General features: G+C 43.8%; 1 protein-coding gene across 4 annotated transcripts in view; it reads right to left on the bottom strand.

The window, feature by feature from the left end:
- ADCY8 (adenylate cyclase 8) overlaps positions 1-19,903 on the bottom strand; it is a 588,267-nt gene that overhangs the window by 100,946 nt on the left and 467,418 nt on the right. For all 4 annotated transcript variants that reach the window (XM_033933219.1, XM_033933220.1, XM_033933217.1 and 1 more), the window contains one exon: positions 12,625-12,797. In XM_033933219.1, coding sequence (XP_033789110.1) covers positions 12,625-12,797 — 173 coding nt within the window. The remainder of the gene's footprint in view (positions 1-12,624; positions 12,798-19,903) is intronic.

Here is a 19,903-nt window from a genome sequence, read left to right as displayed (position 1 = left end):
ACACAGGGGAAGCCACTGTTTGCCCTAGATTTGTAGCATGGAATGTTGCTATTCTTTGGGTTTTGGCCAGGTATTAGTGACCTGGATTGTCCACCATGAGAATGGGCTACTGAGCTTGATGGACCATTGGTCTGACCTAGGAAGGCCATTCTTATGTTCTTATGATCCATGAATTCTCAGCAGCACTTGAAGGGCAATTCTATAAACTAGGTACTCACATGTATGCATGTGTTACTTGGGTAAATGGTAAAACTATGGAAAATAGTAAAACTAGTGGGTTTGAATTTGAGGTTGACTTAAGAGTAATGTTAGGAAATTCTTTTTCACGGCGAGGATGGCTGATGCCTGGAATGCCCTCTAGAGGGAGGTGGTGGAGATGAAAACGGTGACGGAATTGAAAAAAGTGTGTGATGAACACAGAGGATCTCTAATTAGACAATGTAAGGTATAAGAAACAAAAATGTGCAGTATGTTTGATGTGTCAAATAGAGTTTAGATGGCTGTTCCGGCAGTGAAGAATTAATACCAGTACTGGGCCGACATGCACAGTCTGTGCCCCACTGGCAATTCAGTCTCAGATGGGCTGGCGAGGGCTTTGACAGAAACTCCAGTAATTTGGAACTTGAGGGCAGTGCTGGGCAGACTTTTATGCTCTGTATCCCACAAATGACGAGATAGTTTGGATAGGATGACGTGAGCTTCGACGGCAACTCCAGTAGTTGCAACCTAAGGACAGTACCTGGCGGACCTCTGTGGTCTATGGCCCAGAAATGTCAATGAAAGCCAATTTAATTATGAATTTAATAATTCATGTGAGTGTTGAGACTAGATGGGCTGTTTGGGTCTTTATCTGCTATTATGATATATGTGTGTTTGTGCACATGTATGTAGGTACATTTCAATATTCTGCAAATACCTACTTAACTTACATCGCAAGTATTTGCAAGAGAACATAACATAGTAACATAGTAGATGACGGCAGATAAAGACCCGAATGGTCCATCCAGTCTGCCCAACCTGATTCAATTTAAATTTTTAAATTTTTTTTCTTAGCTATTTCTGGGCAAGAATCCAAAGCTCTACCCGGCACTGTGCTTGGGTTCCAACTGCCGAAATCTCCGTTAAAACCTACTCCAGCCCATCTACACCCTCCCAGCCACTGAAGCCCTCCTCAGCCCATCCCCCACCAAACGGCCATACACAGACACAGACCGTGCAAGTCTGCCCAGGGAGAATACACAGGAGGGGCTCTCACTTATTTATTCAATTTTCTATACCATTCTCCCCACATAGCTCAGAACGGCTTACATGAATATATTCAGGTAGTTAAGAATTTTCCCCTGTCTATCCTGTGGTCAGTGACCCTGAGCCTGCTCCTCTCCTCCTCACTGCTGCCTCTGCTCCTTCTCCTCGCCTTCTGCAGCACCCCCTCCCCCCTCCCCCCACCGGCAGTAATAGGAGGCTCAGGGCCGCGGCTAGAGGACATCCGCGCATGTTGTCGATCTTTTGCTTTTTCCATGCCAAAAAAATTTGGAATCATCTTCCTGCTGAAGTTAAGACTTCTTCCTTCTTTACCAACTTTTCCGAAAACTTTAAAAAACTCGTCTATTTCAGAAATTTCCAACTGACTCTTCAACATAAATAAGGATTATAAATAACGATACCTGTACTTTTAAGATCTTGCTTTCCTTGTCCTATTATTTAATCTTTTGTAATTTGAATCGAGCCCCATTGTCGGGAGGAATCGGTATATAAGATCAAGGATTGGATCGGATGATGCCAGACATGCACGTAACATCATAGCGTCCACATCCTCATATTTCTAGGTGTTCCCCAGCCGCAGCCCCAAGATTAGTGTGCCTGCAGCTTAAGAAGTTTGCAACACACTACATTACAGAAGACTGTAAGGATGCCTACAACGAAATTGCCCCCAAATGTATATAGATAGTGATATTAATATTTCCTCTATTTCACTCCATGGGGAACTGGGTTTAATTAAAATACATTTCACCTATGCCAAAAAAAGGAGCATAAATTCTTAAATTTTATAAATCATATCTCATACTATTATCTAATACATAGAATGTGAAATCATCAATAAATAGATTTAGAATTAACAAAGTCATACGGGTATAGGTCGTTGGTGAGGTCCCACTTGGAGTATTGTGTTCAGTTTTGGAGGCCGTATCTGGCGAAGGATATAAAAAGATTTGAAGCGGTCGAGAGGAAGGCGACGAAAATGGTAAGAGGTTTCAACCAAAAGAAGAATGAGAAGGGACTGGCAGACCTAAATATGTATACTCTGGAGGAGAGGAGGGACAGGGGAGGTATGATACAGATGTTTAAATACTTGAAAGGCATTAATATAGAGCCAAATCTTTTCCAGAAAAGAAAAAATGGTACAACTAGAGGGCATAATTTGAGATTACAGGGAGGAAGACTTAGGAGCAATGTTAGGAAATTCTTCTTCACGGAGAGGGTGGCAGATGCCTGGAATGCCCTCCCGAGGGAAGTGGTAGAGAGGAAAACAGTGATGGAATTCAAAAAAGCGTGGGATAAAAATAGAGGATCTCTAATTAGAAAATGAAGGATGTAAAGTAAAGAACTAAGGCCGGTATTGGACAGACCTGAACGGTCTGTGTTCTATATATGGTGATTCGGTGTAGGATGGGCTGGGGTGGGCATCAATGGGAACTCCACTAATATGGAACAGGAGGATGTTACTGGCCAGACTTTACGGTAGATATCCTGCAAACAATGGGATGGTTGGATAGGCTGGAGTGAGCTTGGACGGCAACTTCAGCATTTGGAACCTAGGACAATACCAGACTTTACAGTCTACTGCCCAGAAATATCAAAGAAGAGACAAGTTAATGTAATCATGTATTTTTTAATGAGTATAACTTATGGGCAAACTGGATGGACCATTCAGGTCTTTATCTGCCGTCATTTACTATGTAGGTTCAGACCCTGAGTGTAGCACGCCGACACAAATCCTGAGCTTGCCCTGAAGCAGCTTTCTTTTTTGGCGAAACGCTGGACATCGCCATGCTGATCTGAAGATTTAAGCTACCATTTGAGTTAAGTTAAATTTAACAAATAACAAAATACAAAAAAGTGAATTAGGTTATATTTGAATGCAGCACTTTAAATATAACAGGAATGTTGGCGTGTTTTTGCCCGGTACGCTTTAGTTACGGTACCTCTAAACCAGGGGTCTCAAAGTCCCTCCTTGAGGGCCGCAATCCAGTCGGGTTTTCAAGATTTCCCCAATGAATATGCACGAGATCTATGTGCATGCACTGCTTTCAATGCATAGTCATTGGGGAAATCCTGAAAACCTGACTGGATTGCGGCCCTCAAGGAGGGACTTTGAGATCCCTGCTTCTAAACCTATAGGAGCTGAATATCACTGCTATAGGCAAGGTTAGGGTTAGATATCTGGGAAAACCTAGACAGGTCCTCTTTTTAGAGGACTGTCCAGGGTCCTGGATGGACTTTCCAAAACCCGGCAGTTTGTCTGGGTTTTGGAAAGCCCCAACGAGCTCCGGCCGCATCTGGAGGGCATCTGAGCATTTGCGAATGATGTCGCACACATCCACGCATGCTCCAGGTCGTCCAGACGCGGCCGGAGCCTGTCGAGGAAGAAGAAAGGAGGTCTGTGGGGGTGGGACTGGAGGCTGAACTGGGAGGGGCTGGGGCAGAATAGGGCGGAGCCGAAGGTGGAACTAGGTACAGGGGAGGGGAGGGGCCATGTGACTCGATTTTTGCGACCTGAAAAATGGTAACCCTAAGTATGGTGGACCCTTGCAAGTGCTTTCTGTGTTAAGTGCTACCGACTAACGGGATAGAGTTGCTGCATATATGTGTTTCTTAAAAATACTGCAGCTGGCATTTTAGCTGAATGCTTGCAGCCAGGTCTGAATAGTGACTCAGACATTTTTTTTATAACACCTCGGAATTTCCGAACGTGATGGGCGTTTCCAAAACATGCAGCATTTTCCCCATTATCAATGTGCAAACACCATGCTTAATTGCAGGTGAGAGGTAGAAAAAGGCTGCTTCTTAATCAAGAGCGAGTCTAAATGGCATATTTGCCATAGACATTGCTTTCAGCTCTGCAAGCTTGTGTAACCAGCTGGCTAACAGGCAACAGTCACTCTCTTCATTAATCCAAACTAATTCTGGGTCGAGCAAAAACACATCTTTTCCCCCCTAACTAAATAGGACAATAATTCCCAATCATGTGTTATTCTGACCAATTCTAATAGTAAAAAAGAAGTTCAAGTTATGGAAAATAAATCATGGACCTCACTGCGATATCTTGAATGATTTGCTAATAAAACCCGCTTTCCTAATACTTCTAGAAGATTGGATACAAACAGAATGTCAGTAATAAGATCAAATCTGAGCACATCAGAATGTTATTAATGCAAAAAGTTGTGGCTCTCGGGTTAATCCAATTACAGATCTTGAAATAAAGGTTGACGAACAGGTTGTAGGAGATTATTTTTGTTTGGTCCAGCTTAATATACCTAAGACAAGCTCTCTACAGTTATCCTCCCATTTTTTAGTTTAGTAAGAAAACAAAAGTTATACCAGCTTTAAATTGTCAGCTAGGTCTGAGGGTGTCTGACTTTTGTCACTAGGGCTCAGTAAAGGAGAATGGAGAGAAGTTGACAGCAGTGCCAGGGAGAGTTCAAAGGGCCTATATTAGTGTCTCTCAAACCTTTGGTTTTTTTTTTTTTTTTAGCTCTGGCACACTATACAGAGCAAATGTTTTCCATAGCACATTATAATTGAAATTATATAATTGCAAAACCAACGGTTGTTAGAAAAATAATGGCAGTGTTGCTGAAAGGAAGGATAGCGAACGTCCTTGAATCTAATGGGTTACAGGATGCGAGGCAACATGGCAAATCGTGCCAAACGAACCTGATTTAATTTTTTGATTGGGTGACCAGAGAACTGGATCGAGGACATATGCTAGATGCCATTTACTTAGATTTCAGCAAAGCCTTTGATACGGTTCTTCATAGGAGGCTCTTGAACAAACTTGAAGGGCTGAAGTTAGGACCCAAAGTGGTGAACTGGATTAGAAACTGGTTGTCAGACAAATGCCAGAAGGTGGTGATTAATGGAAGTTGCTCGGAGAAAGGAAAGGTGAGTACTGAAGTCTCTCATGGTTCGGTGATGGGGCCGATCATGTTCAATATATTTGTGAGTGACATTGCTGAAGGGATAGAAGGTAAGGTTTGCCTTTTTGCGGATGATACAAAGATTTGTAACAGTGTAGACACCAAGGAGGGAGTGGAAAACATGAAAATGGATCTGCAAAGTTAGAGGAATGGTCTAATACCTGGAAACTAAAATTCAATGCAAAGAAATGCAGAGTAATGCATTTGGGGATTAATAATGGGAAGGAACCGTATATGCTGGGAGGTGAGAAGCTAATATGCACGGATGGGGAGGGGGACCTTGGGGTGATAGTGTCTACAGATCTAAAGGCAAAAAAACAGTGTGACAAGGCGGTGGCTGCTGCCAGAAGGATGCTGGGCTGCATAAAGAGAGGCGTAGCCAGTAGAAGGAAGAAGGATGCCCCTGTACAGGTCATTGGTGAGGCCCCACTTGGAGTATTGTGTTCAGTTTTGGAGACTGTATCTGGCGAAGGACATAAGAAGACTTGAAGTGGTCCAGAGGGCGACAAAAATGATAGAAGGTTTGCGCCAAAAGACGTATGAGGAGAGACTGGAAGCCCTGAATACGTATACCCTAGAACAGGGGTGTCAAAATCTGTCCTCGAGGGCCCGCAATCCAGTCGGGTTTTCAGGACCATTCCCAATGAATATGCATGAGATCTATTTGCATGCATTGCTTTCATTGTATGCTAATAGATCTCATGCATATTCATTGGGGAAATCCTGAAAACCCGACTGGATTGCAGCCCTCGAGGAGGGACTTTGACATCCCTGCCCTAGAGGAAAGGAGGGGCAGGGGAGATATGATTCAGACGTTCAAGTACTTGAAAGGTATTAACGTAGAACAAAATCTTTTCAAGAGAAAGGAAAATGGTAAAATCACAGGGTATAATTTGAGGCTGAGGGGTGGGAGACTCAAGAGCAATGTAAGGAAATTCTTCTTTATGGACAGGGTGGTTGATGCCTGGAATGCGCTCCTGAGAGAGGTAGTGGAAAGGAAAACGGTGATGGAGTTCAAAAAAGCATGGGATGAATACAGAATATCTAGAATCAGAAAATAATAGTAAATATTGAAGAATTAAGGCCAGTATTGGGCAGACTTGCACGGTCTGTGTCTGTATATGGCCGTTTAGTTGAGGATGGGCTGGGGAGGGCTTCAATGGCTGGGATGGTGTAGATGGGCCGGAGTGAGCTTTGACGGAGACTTCAGTAGTTGAAACCTAAGCACAGTCCTGGACAGAACTTTGGATTCTTGCCCAGAAATAGCTAAGAAGAAAAAATTTAATTTGAATCAGGTTGGGCAGACTGGATGGATTATTCAGGTCCAAATCTATCAATATTCTGATTCATTCTCTTATCATATCTAAATTAGATTATTGTAACTCCCTCTTCATTAATATAACCCAGAAAGAAAAAAGACGACTTCAGGTAATTCAAAATACCGCAATAAAATTAATTCACAAAGCTAAAAAATATGATCACGTCACTCCACTACTGATTAAATCACATTGGCTACCCATTTCCCACCGTATTACCTTCAAAATTATACTATTAGTACATAAAACTCTGACTTTCAATGAACCGCAATTTATTTCTAAAATGATCATTCCATATAACTCCGTACGTTCTTTACGATCATCGGCTTCGAACTTATTATCTATCCCGTCCTTGAAAATTATTGGCATAAGAAGAAACGACATATTTTCCGTTATGGCACCCACATTATGGAACTCATTACCAAATTACTTAAGAATAGAAAAAGACTTACAAACATTTAAAAGATTTTTAAAAACATTTTTATTTCAAGATGCATTTGAACACATGATATAACACACATAATTTTTATACATTTTATTACAAATTTTGGACTTTTCAAATCCCCTCTCCCCGTATTGTGTTTTCCCATTCATGTAAATTTCAATAGATAAAAATGATGTAACTTTTCCCTTCTTTCCTGCCTAGTCATGTTATTCTTTGACCTTAAATGTATTGCATTGACTGTTCCTTAAAATTTTTATACTGTTTTAAATTGTCTGTAATATGTCTAATCTGTCAATATTATATGTGAAACCACTATCTGTGGCTTTTAGAGTGTACATCGCCTAGATATTTCGATAGGCGATTCATAAAATGCTAATAAACTTGAAACTTGAAACTTTATCTGCCATCATCTACTATGTTACTTTGTTACTTAATTTTATGAATGTTTTTCTGTAATTCTGAAGTATAATGATAGGTAAGCCATTAAAATACAGTATTAGCAATCTTGGTCCTGATATTCAGCCCCTGGCCATATGCGGCATGAGAGATGCTCACAGCTGCAGGCTGAACTGACCTCAGATATTTAATGCCAGGGCATGTGATACTCCCAGTATTGAATAGAGTGTTCCTCCGCGAATTCGTAGTTCGCAAATTGCGGACTCACTAATTCACTTTCAGGTTCAAGGTGACTACCTTTAAGTAGGCGTGGTTAGGGGCAGATCGTGAACGGGTCTTGGGCATATTTTGCATTTAGGTGGCTAAATTGGACTTAGACAAAGGTATTTAGGCCCAGGAAACCCTGGCATAAATAGGATGCGCCTAAGGTTTGGAGCCGCTTGGTATGATTCTATAAACAGTGCCTAACTTACGATTTTCACGTGATAAGCACTCGTTCATAGAGTCGGGTCCTTTATGTTATGTTGCGCCAAAGATTTTTCTCATACAGGGGCAATATTAATTCTTTGAGGGCCCCTAGGCACACAGGTACACTGGGCCCCCCTGGCCCTGCCCCACCCCTAACCCCCCATGCCCCGCCCTCACCTCTGGAAAAGGAGACCGACTTCTTTAAGCGAGATAGTTTACTACCTCGCTACTTTTCATAAACTGCATTCTGCGGTGATTTTATATTACCAGAAGAAATAACTAAGATAAGTGCTTCCTCTTTTCTATATAAGGATAATACATGATAATATTTTGAAAATCAAAAATCAAAAGAGTGATAATAAGTAAAAGGGAAGCGTGCTCAAGCAGTGGAAATAGTTGAGACCAGGGATGTATTTCTCTATGACAATATATATATTGCCTTAGATAGTTTCACAGGTTATTCCTGAGAAACACTGAGGTCTCTTCTGCTGTCCTGTATTGAAGAGTATTAGCACTTATTCTCTGGTATTTGAAACTTTGAATATCATTTTGTGTGGCTTATGATCTTTTGAAGATATTCAGCTTGTACTGAGACAGTAGTTCAGACTTGTATATTGCCATATGGGGGAGGATGGGCTGGAGAGGACTTCAATGGCTGGGAGGGTATAGATGGGCTGCAGTAGGTTTTGACGGAGATTTCGGCAGTTGGAACCCAAGCACAGTACCAGGTAGAGCTTTGGATTCTTGCCCAGAAATAGCTAAAAAGAAAAAATTTAAAAAAATTTAAATTGAATCAGGTTGGGCAGACTGGATGGACCATTCGGGTCTTTAGCTGCCGTCATATACTATGTTACTATGTATAAACAACCAAATCTGTAACTCCTCTAATATGTTCCAATCAATGTATGTTAACTTGCAACGAAACAAGGCAAGCAGTCCACCAAAGAATACAACATGAAACAAAAGAGATTGGTAGAAAAATAAGGAGATTCAAATCAGGTTGATTCAAGGTGCTCCCAAGAACCATGCCTGATGCATTTCGCCAAACAAGGCTAGTCAATGCTAACAAAAACCCATGTCTTTCATACAAACAGGTCACAGAAAACACCTTCACCTAGTATGGAATATGTAATCACAAACTAACCTCTCCCCCTCCCTTTTACAAAACTGTAGTATGGTTTTTAGCCACAGCCGGCGCTAATAAAATGCTCTACAGTTTTGTAAAAGGGGGGGATAAAATAGACAAAGGTTAAATAAAACCACCAAGAAGCTGGACTCTGAATACAATGCAACACCACAGAAACAGCGATGCATGTCTCCTAAAGCAAAAAAATAAAAAATAAATAGAAATTTTTTTTCTACCTTTGTCTTGTCTGGTTTCTGCTCTCCTCATCTTCCTTTCATCTTTTGTCCTTCTGTGCTACTTCCAGAAACTGTTTGCCTCCCCCTTCCATCTTTCCCTTTACCCTCATTGGTCTGGCATTCGTCTTTTTCCATTCCCTCCTCCAATGGTCTGGCATCTCTCTCCTCTCTTCTTCACCTTCCCTCTCCCACATCCCCATGGTCTAGCATTTCACTCTCTCCTCTCCCTTCCCCCCACTTCCATCAGCATCAGCCCCCTTTCTTTCCCTCCAACTCAATTCCATCCAGCATCCTTCCCTTTCCCTGCACATAATTTTATCAGCAACTGCTCCCTTTCTCTCCCTCCACCACCCTTCCATACCACGCTGCCCCACCATCCTTCCCACCATCCTTCCATACCACCCTGCCCCCTTTCTCTTCCTCCACCACCCTTCCATACCATCCTTCTCACAACCCTTTCATACCACCCTGCCCCCTTTCTCTTCCTTCACCACCCTTCCATGTTCCTTTCTCCCCCTCCAAATATTGCTGCTGGCTCTGCCTACTGAGCTCCTTTGCCCGAAAGCATTATAACAGCTGATGGCAATGGCCCCCCGCAGCAACAGCAACGGGCCCCCCTCCCAGCATCAACCGCAATGCAGCCAGATCTGTTAGTGGAAGGTCCCGCAATGACTGCTTCTGCCGGTCCATCCCCCTCCAACGCCACTTCTTCCAGAGCAAGTAAGTGACATCGGAGGGGGATTGACCGGCAGAAGCAGTCATCCCGGGACCTTCCAGTAACAGATCTGGCTGCATTGCGGTTGATGTCGGGAGGGGGTGGGGGCCCGTTGCGGTTGATGCCAGGAAGGGGGGCTCGTTGCGGTTGATGCCAGGAGGGGGGCCCATTGCCGTTCATGCCAGGAGGGGGGCCCGTTGCCATTGATGGCAAGGTGAGCTGTCCTCCTTCAGCACGCCCCCCTCACAATTCGGGCCCTAGGCACGTGCCTAGTGTGCCTATTGATTAATCCAGCCCTGTACAGGGGTCCTTTTACTAAGGCGCGCTAACTGATTTAGTGCGCCTTAGTACAAGGACCCCACAGTTTTGAAAATTGAAAGTTGAATTTTAAACTGGATAAAGAACTTATCAAAACTGCTTGTACGGGGTAAAACTCAGTCAGGCTTTCCAAATTATGTGGTATAAATAGTGCAGCACCGCCAGATTCAGTGCTTGGCCTAGCACATTTTAATCTGTTGATAAATTATTTAGAAGTGGAACAAAAGACGGTGATGCAAAACTGAGTGGGCTGTAAATATAGTGCAGAGCACACTTTTAGTACAAAAGGGTAGACACATTAGGAAAATAGCCAGCTGAAGTTTAATTTAGCTTACAATAAACCACACTTGAATTGTCCTCTGAAGGGAGAAATATCCACTGAAAGAAATCAAGATAAAGGTTCTTTGTGTTACAGCGAATTCTAATTTAAAAGGTTCTTGACCAGAAGTAACAAAACAGTTGAAACTGCTGGATGTATACAACTCCTTTTATCCAAACTACGTGTCTGAGAAAGTTACTACTGCAGTCTCAGGAAAGGAAGAAAAAAATTAAAAGAAACAAAATTTCCTGAAACCAAACCAATTATAAAGACTTTAGGGGTCCTTCTCCTAAACCGTGGTAAAAAGAGACCTTAGCGTACCCTCACACGGGGTTTTCTTTTTTTCTGGCACTGAGGCCATTTTTACCTCAGCCATATATATATATATTTTTTTTACTATTTTTTTGTATTGATACAGATGCGCTAATATTAATTGTAGTGCATGGCCATTTTGAAAAAAAAAAATTTACTGTGTGCGCTTTTATAGGTTACCAGTTTATCGTAAACGAAAATCCAGACCCGTGGCCCCACCCAAAGACCAGGCACGTCCTGCCGGAATTACGCCCTGTGCTGCCCCCCCCAGCCCCACCTCAACCTGTTTGCTTGTCAGGACAGCATCTGCGCATACGCAGATGCCACACGATGATGTCATGCGCACGCATGATATCATGATGATGTCACCGCATTGCATTTGTGCACGTGCAGATGCCGTCCCAACGTCACTCGTTGCTGGAGGCTTTTCAAAACCCGGATAAAGTGCCGGGTTTTGAGAAGCTGTCCAGACCCCCCGGACATGTCCTCAAAAAGGAAGACATATCCAGGGAAATCTGGACACCTGAGCAGAAGAAACCATGACTTCAAACCAAGCAGACTTTATTAGCAACCAAATGAGGTAAAATGTTCACGTGACGCGGCTGCCTCAGGAGTCTTTATGAAGGAGTCATCGGGTCACTTATAGTGCAAAATAAGAGCTGCAAGGCAAATTCAAACGTGGATGTTTGTTTCATTTGGTTGCTAATAAAGTCCATTTGGTTTGAAGTCTTGGTTTCTTCTACTCGTTTGTTTTGTCAATGTGTGTGTGCAGAGACTGTTATCCTCCTTATCTTGGTGAATTACTGCAGGACACCCAAGCGCACGCCATAGTATGCCATTTTGAGCTGGTGACGGGATAATCGCGCGCCAGACGCCAGCGCGCCGATAATCCAGCGCTGACAATTCGGCGCAAGACAGAAGCGCACAGGGGAAAAAGTAATTTTTAAAGAGCTCCGACGGGGGGTTTGGGGTGGCAAACCCCCACATTATAGAGAAAACGGAACTTTTCCCATAAAAAAATCAGAAAAAGTTCCGTTTTCTCTATAATGGAGGTTTCCAACCCCCCAAACCCCCTTCCAACAGCAGCGCAAACACTAACCAATGAAGTATCGGGGGGGGTTGCCACCCCAAACCCCCCATCGGAGCTCTTTAAAAATTACTTTTTCCCCCGCGCGCTTCTGTCTTGCGCCGAATTGTCGGCACTGGATTGTCAGCGCACTGGCGTCTTGCGCGCCTCTGACTATGAACCTTTTGAGCTGAATCAGGTTGCATTAGCACCTAACATACCCCCCCCCCTTTCACAAAACTGTAGCACGGTTTTAGTGCCGGCCACGGTGGTAACAGCTTCCACGTTCATAGGAATTTTATGAGTGTTGGAGCTGTTACTGCCATGGCTGACACTAAAAACCATGGTAGAGTATTGTAAATGGGAGGGGGGGGTGGGATAGCTTAGTAAAAGATCCCTTAGATAGGTACATTTAGCTTTCTGGCCCACAGCATTCTACTCCATTGAAGATGTGTGGACAGCACTTGCGGTATATATGTTGATTGCATCCTGCCTAGAACTGAGGATACTGTGCATTAGAAATCTTTTGAACAAATAAAATCAATCAATATGGATCTTTTCTGTACTTCAAAAGAATTCACACATTCAATTTAATTCAAAAAGCACCATGTAGCTACATCTTAAATATTTTCACATTCTTACTCTGGTTGTAGTCGGCAGAAAAGAACAACCTGCAAATTTGTTTGAGAGATACATTTTTGGCACTTACTTTCCATTGTGATGAAAGTTGTCATACCGCAGGAAGAGAGATGTGTAAATGGTCTCGGTGAGCAGTGAATAGATCGCAATCATAATGAGCAGCACAGCTAACTTCAGGACCGAGTTGAGGCGTAGAAAGACAGCGCAGGTAACCATTGCGAGCACTCCAGTAAAGACAAAATACTGAACAAAGAAAAGCAGGTGGTAAGACTCTGAAGTCACATAGAGAGTTCTTCGGCAGAGCTAGTGGCGTAACCACGGGTGGGCCTTGACCCACCCACTTTAGGCTCAGGCCCACCCCACATTCTTGCACCTTTATTAGAGCTGGTGGGGGATCCGCAAGCCCCACGAGCGGCAAAAAAACGCTCCCTCTCCCACTTGCTCCAGCCCACGGCACCGGCCAAGCGCTGTTGTCGCACTGGCCCTTCCCTTGCCATGCATGTGCAAAAACTGAACGTGCAAAGGGAGGGCGGGGAAGCAGTGGCGCATGGACAGAGCTGCAGGCTAGAGCAAGTGGGAGAGGAAGCAGTTCTTGTCGCTAGAGCACCCTTGCAGCTGGTGAGGCTTGGGGATTTTCAACTACTCAGGGGAGGGGAGGATGTTAAGACCACATATGCACACCCAAAATTTGAGGTCTGGCTACGCCTCTGGCAGAGGTATTACATTGACAGGGTATCCACTGTACCACTACATGTGCCAAACATTTTTCCCCACTTACACAAACAGCTTCACTGGTTACCAGTCAAATTTCGCATTGATTTTTAAAGTGATTCATTAAAGGATCCCTTGGTATTTGACACAGATGTGGGTATATCAGCCGCTTAGGGCTCCTTTTACGAAGGTGTGCTGGTGGTTTTAGCACGCGCATAGCGAGCGCTGCAATGCCGCACGCACTAGACGCTAGCGTTAGTATTTTCCGCATAGCGCGGGGTTAGCGCGCGCTAAAAACGCTAGCGCACCTTCCTAAAAGGAGCCCTAGGACCTTTAAGGTAAGAGGGGATGTTACGATTAGCAAGTGAGGAGCTGTTAAGCATACATTATACACAAACAAGGGCCTCGATAATTTCAGTGGGGTACTGCTATGGCACAATCTGACAGCACCACTCAGACTACTCTCAAGACATCCAGGAATTTAAGAAGGTGTCGAAAAGAGTTCTTAGAAAAGTGTCCTGCAAACTTTTTGGCACCGGAGCTAGAGAATGACACGGTGACAAAATTCATCACCGTCCCCGCCCCCGCGGATAACCGCGGGAAATAATCCCATGTCATTTTCTAGTGTCTATTTCAACCTCAGTCCTTCTACACCAGCATTCTTCAAAGCAAAGCTTGTGGGTCAGTGGCTGAGCCCATTCATACTCTGATTCTTATGTGAGCCAAGGATAATGAAGCCATTGTGACATCACTGATGTGATTGGCTCTTAGGCACTGGTGGAATGAGGCATTATGACATCACAATATTTGCTCTGGATACCAGAGACTGTCATTCTGTAGTGTCTGTTTCAACCTCGGTCCTTCTACACCAGCATTCTTCAAAGCTAAGCTTGCGGGTCAGTGGTTGTGGCCATTCATACTCTGATTCTTCCCTCTCTCCTTAAAGAATGACTTGAAGATGGTTTCCCACGGTTATCCGCGGGGACGTGAACGGTGATGAATTTTGTCACCGTGTCATTCTCTAACCGGAGCACACAAAACCCGGTGACGTGGCCGGCAGGCATCCGAAAGTGCGTGGACGTCAATGTGATGATGTCATGCGGCATGCGTGATGTCACCATGCCGGCATCCGCGAATGCGCGGGAGGCCCTCCGACCACAACGCTGAACATGTCCCTTCGCCGGTGGGGGAGAGGCGCTGGCAAGGAGGTGAGTTGTCGGCACCTGGAATCTGCCGCGGCACACAGCTTGCGATACACTGTCTTAGATGAATGTATATTGTATGCTGTTGTGTTTTTTTTATTGATTATGTATGCATTTTGTGAACTTTTTAGGTTTAAGCGGGTTAGAAAATGAAATAAATGACGTCTCATAGCAACCGGCCTACAAATGCACCCAAGGACATAATGGTTTATCCTTTTGTACTATGCATGCATAGAGGGCTCTTAGTACGCACTGACCATGGGGCTGTTAGCAATAAGTGTGTACATTGTGAAATATCTTATTTTATGTACATACCTGTGGCATATCCAAGGGTGAGTCCGAGTGGGCATAGGCCTACCCAGCAGCAGTGTGGATCCCCAAGCCCCGCCAGCTGAAGATTCCTGGCATCTCTCCCTCTAATGATCCGGTCTCTGTTGCCTTCTCATCCTCTCCTCCCCCCCCCTAAGAAGCTAGCGCAGAATATTGGTGTCAGGTCAAAAGCGCGCCGGGACAAAGGCGCGCCCAGACAATTGAGTGCAGCGCGTGCCGCCGCGCCACTCTAAATTACTATTTTTAGTGCTCCGACGGGGGGGGGGAACCCCCCCACTTTACTTAATAGACATCGCGCCGCGTTGTGGGAGGTTGTAACCCCCCACATTTTAACTTTTTCCCTGTTTTTAGGGAAAAAGTTCATTTTACAGTAAAATGTGGAGGGTTACAACCCCCCAAACCCCCCCATAACGCCGGCGCAATGTCTATTAAGTAAACTGGGGGGGGTTCCCCAACAAAACCCCCCGTCGGAGCCCCTAAAAACTGTAATTTAGAGCGCCGCGGTGGTGCGCGCTGCGCTCAATTGTCGGCGCGCGCTTTTGTCTTTCACGCCGTTGTCTATGAACCCAGAATATTTACTGTGCTAACTTGTTTTAGCATGCTTAGTGCAGTTTAGTAAACATTTCCTTACATGTATATTTATATCTATCTGATTGTTTATTTTGCTAATGCCACCCTTAAATGTACTTTGCTTTATCTGGATTGCATACCAATATTCCTTTCTTCCTAGGGAGCCATTTAATCCCCTTTATCATTTGAATCACTCTTTTCTTTATCTTTTCTAATTCTGAGCTAGCTTACTCATCAATTAAGGATCAAGAGTCTGAAAGTCAATGGCAACTGCAGAATAAAAAAAAAGCACCAGTGCTTTACTTTATTTCCATAGCCGGCGGTGCTGTCCATTTTTATTAGCACTGTTGAATACATATTAATGCAAAAGTCAGCATTACCACTTCTTAGCCTTTTGAGTTAAGTCTGGCTTAAGTGAAATAGCTAAGTTAATCTTGATCTTGGTTATGTCACAGTAGCCGTAATACTCCCCAAAGCAGCACAACACATTTTTAATTTAGCTACCCTACAACAATAAATAAACAAAACCACACATACGTATATTTTTATATCCCTATGACCCCTGAGGAAGCCTCGCCTGAGCTGAAACACGGATCGTGTCGGGTCCGTCGCTAGCAACTGGGTCAACCTTTTCTTACAGTGGATGTAATTGCTTTGAATGTTGAACTTTATCTTAAATTAAACAACTTTGTATATTAGACAACTGCATTGGCTCCCAGTGGAGGCGCATACTGTATTTAAGCTGGGCTATTTCTATTATAAAGTCATTACTGGTCAAGTTCCACAATATTTGACTGATTCATTTGTCTTTTCAACTCATAAAAATCCAAGAAAAACTCACGCTTTATTTGTTTTCCCTTCAGTTAGTGGATGCAAATACAAAAAATTTCATGAGCGACAAATTTCTTTTCAAGTTGCATTGCATGATAGTGACTTTAAGAATCTGTTCCTAACATCTTACTCTCATCTCTAATTTAGAAAAAAGTTGAAAAATCATCTTTTCAAAAAATTCATAGGCAACTCATTCTTTAACTATGTCATCCTGTAGATATTACTAATCTTTTGTAAACAGCATTGAACTACCTGGTTATGCGGTCTAGAAATTAAGAACTGCCATCTCCGGATCAGACCTTCGGTCCATCAAGTCCGGCGATCCGCACACGTGGAGGCCCAGCCAGGTGTACACCTGGCGTAAATTAAGTGACCCATATCCCTCTATGCTTCTCGTAAGGATATGTGCATCTAGTTTGCTTTTAAATCCTAGAACGGTAGATTCCGCAATAACCTCCTCTGGGAGAGCATTCCAGGTGTCCACCATTCATTGCGTGAAGCAGAACTTCCTGATATTTGTCCTGGACTTGTTCCCCCTTAGCTTCAGTTCATGTCCTCTTGTCCGTGTCACATTGGACATTGTAAATAATTTTTTTTCCTGCTCTATTTTGTCAATTCCTTTCAGTATTCTCAAGAACATTGTATTCCACAGTCTTCGCTTTGTTATTTGGGCACTTTTGCCACTGTGGAATTTTGGGGCTTTTATTGTTTACCTTTGCTGTTTCTTGCCCATCATGGCTTTTTTCAACCTGGGACCAGATATTAAGTTATCCAGAAGAATGTCTGAGGAGCCTCCTACATAATCGACCTCCAATTGGGGATGATGAACATTTATCACAAACACTTTGGACTAATGGAAGGAAATCATTTTGCTAAATAATGAGATCATCAGAACAGACTTTCATCGAACCTTTCTTCTCAAATACTGTAGAAAACAGATTATCCCCACCGAGGTCTCGGGATCATGAAACGGCCTACAATTTTTCTTGACATGCTTTGGGCTTTTCTTGTTTCCCAAAGCTTAGGGATCCTTTTACTAAGCCGCGTTAGCATTTTTAGCGCACGCAGCATTTTAGTGCACGCTAAACCCACGCTATGCAGCTAGAACTAATGCCAGCTTAATGCTAGCGTTAAGGACTAGCGTGCACGCACTATTCCACGCGTTAAAGCCCTTATGTTGGGGGGGGGGATAACCATTACCTGCTTGGTGAACGAGACCGAGGGATTGTTTCCTGCCCTTTGGGGACGCTGTACTTTCACTGAATTTGCCTGCTGTTGATTTTTGGAGCCGACCTCTGTGCAGGCACCTGCGGGGACGCCGGGATCGCGTCATCAGGGTCCTTTCCTCTAAGAGATGCTGCGGCTGCGGCACGGCAACAGGGCGTGGCCAAAGGGGCGTGCTCTAAGGGGCACGCCAAGCCCCTTGGGAGCCCCTTTGGAGCCGCGTGGAGCTGTGTGGAGTGATTGAAAAATTTAGGTATTTTATTGCTTATTCTCTATATTTTTTTCAGACTTGAATATTTCTTATATAATGGGAAAGAGGAAAGCGAAATTGAGTTCTACTCCAGTTTGACCGCCATTTGACACCCGATTGACCGCCATTTGACACCAGCTAATGTTAATCCTATGATGGCTTATCCCGCATCAACATCTGGGACATCTCTCAGCCCCTTGGATAGAACTCCTCCTCTCCCTCCGGTAACTTCTTCCGAGGCCAACCCATTGGGTAGGCCTATTGAGTCTCTGGTTGACTCTTAGCAAGGTGTGGCATTAGCTCTGAATTTTGGAGCAATGCCTAAGGCCATCTTCTTTCAAGAGGAGGCCTTAACCATGCATGAGACTCAAGAGACTCCTCAAGAAATTTCCCCTAAAGATCTTTGGTTGGTAAATACTTGTGTAGAGGGTTTGTTAAAGTCAGTAGTTATTCAGAATCAAAATTTTTCACAGGAAATGATTCAAAAACTGGAAAATAATGATGCTAATGTAAAAATTTTAGACAGACGTATTATAGCAATTGATTCACAGATATTGCCTTTACAAACATTTTCCACATCAACAGTTAAGGATTCCCATGTAGTGCATTCTAAATTTGAAATGTTTGAAAACCTTTTGAGAGTTAAAAATCTGTGTTTAGTTAACTTTCCAAGGATTCATTTATTATTACCTGAAATTCTTCTTAGAAAATATTTTAAGGAAATCCTTGGTTTGGCTAACGCAGATTTATTGCCTATATCGATATGTTAGTATGTTCCACAAAATAAAAAAATTACTTCTGAACAAGGGATAGAAGAACTTGTCCCCACAGAATTTGGCCTTACAGGTTTTTTTAGAAGATTCGCGAGATGCCATCTTGATTAGAGCTACCTTATTAGTAAAATGTTTAAATGAATCTGATAAAACACTGATCTTGAAAACCTATTTTCAAAATAAAAATAAAAAATTCTGTGGGGACATTGTTTTGGGTTTTCCAGATGTTGCTAAGACAACACAGTTTAAAAGAAAGGCATTTCTAACATTAAAACCCCGTGTCTTGGCAATTGAAGCATGTTTACTAAGGTATCAAGATAAAGATTATATTTTCTGGGATCCTTTACAATTAGAGCAGTTTTTACTGGTTCAAGAAACTCACAACATAAGAACATAAGAACATAAGCAGTGCCTCCGCCGGGTCAGACCATAGGTCCATCATGCCCAGCAGTCCGCTCCCGCGGCGGCCCAAACAGGTCACCTGTCTGAATCACCAGAAGGGGCCCCCTTGCCACCCTGGTTTCCCATTGAAGTCCTATCTTCCCATCGAAGTCCTAACCCTCCGGTTTTGCACATGCACGACCTGGTCGGGTTTCTATACTTATTTCCTGGATACTTCTCTCAGTATCCCACGATCCCTTTGTCCCTCAGGTATCCGTCCAATCCCTGTTTGAATCCCTGTACCGTACTCTGCCCGACCACTTCCTCCGGCAGCGCATTCCAAGTGTCCACGACCCTCTGGGTGAAAAAAAACTTCCTTGCATTTGTTTTGAACCTATCTCCCTTCAGTTTCTCCGAGTGCCCCCTCATACCTGTTGTCCCCTTCAGTCTGACGAATCTGTCCCTATCCACCCTCTCTATGCCCCTCATGATCTTGAAGGTCTCTATCATATCTCCCCTGAGCCTCCTTTTTTCCAGGGAGAAGAGCCCCAGCCTATCCAACCTCTCGGCGTATGGGCAGTGTTCCAGCCCTCTTACCAGTTTCGTCGCTCTCCTTTGGACTCTCTCAAGCACCGCCATGTCCTTCTTGAGGTATGGCGACCAATACTGAACGCAGTATTCCAGATGCGGACGCACCATCGCTCGATACAATGGCATGATGACTTCACGCGTCCTGGTTGTGATGCCCCTCTTTATGATGCCCAGCATCCTGTTGGCTTTTTTCGAGGCTGCTGCGCACTGTGCAGATGGCTTCAGTGATGCATCCACCAGCACACCCAAGTCTCTCTCAAGTCTGCTGTCTCCCAACAATGCCCCCCCCATTTTGTAGTTGAACAACGGATTCTTTTTCCCTATATGCATGACCTTGCATTTTTCCACATTGAAGCGCATTTGCCATTTGTCTGCCCAGTCCTCCAGCTTATCCAGGTCCCTTTGCAGGTCCTCACACTCCTCCCTGGACTTAACTCTGCCGCACAGTTTGGTATCATCTGCAAATTTTATGACCTCGCACTTTGC

The sequence above is a fragment of the Geotrypetes seraphini genome, chromosome 2 (assembly GCF_902459505.1).
Source record: "Geotrypetes seraphini chromosome 2, aGeoSer1.1, whole genome shotgun sequence".
NCBI classification, from domain to species: Eukaryota; Metazoa; Chordata; class Amphibia; order Gymnophiona; family Dermophiidae; genus Geotrypetes; species Geotrypetes seraphini.
Note: the sequence above shows the minus strand (reverse complement) of the source record. Positions and strands in the feature narration are given on the sequence as shown.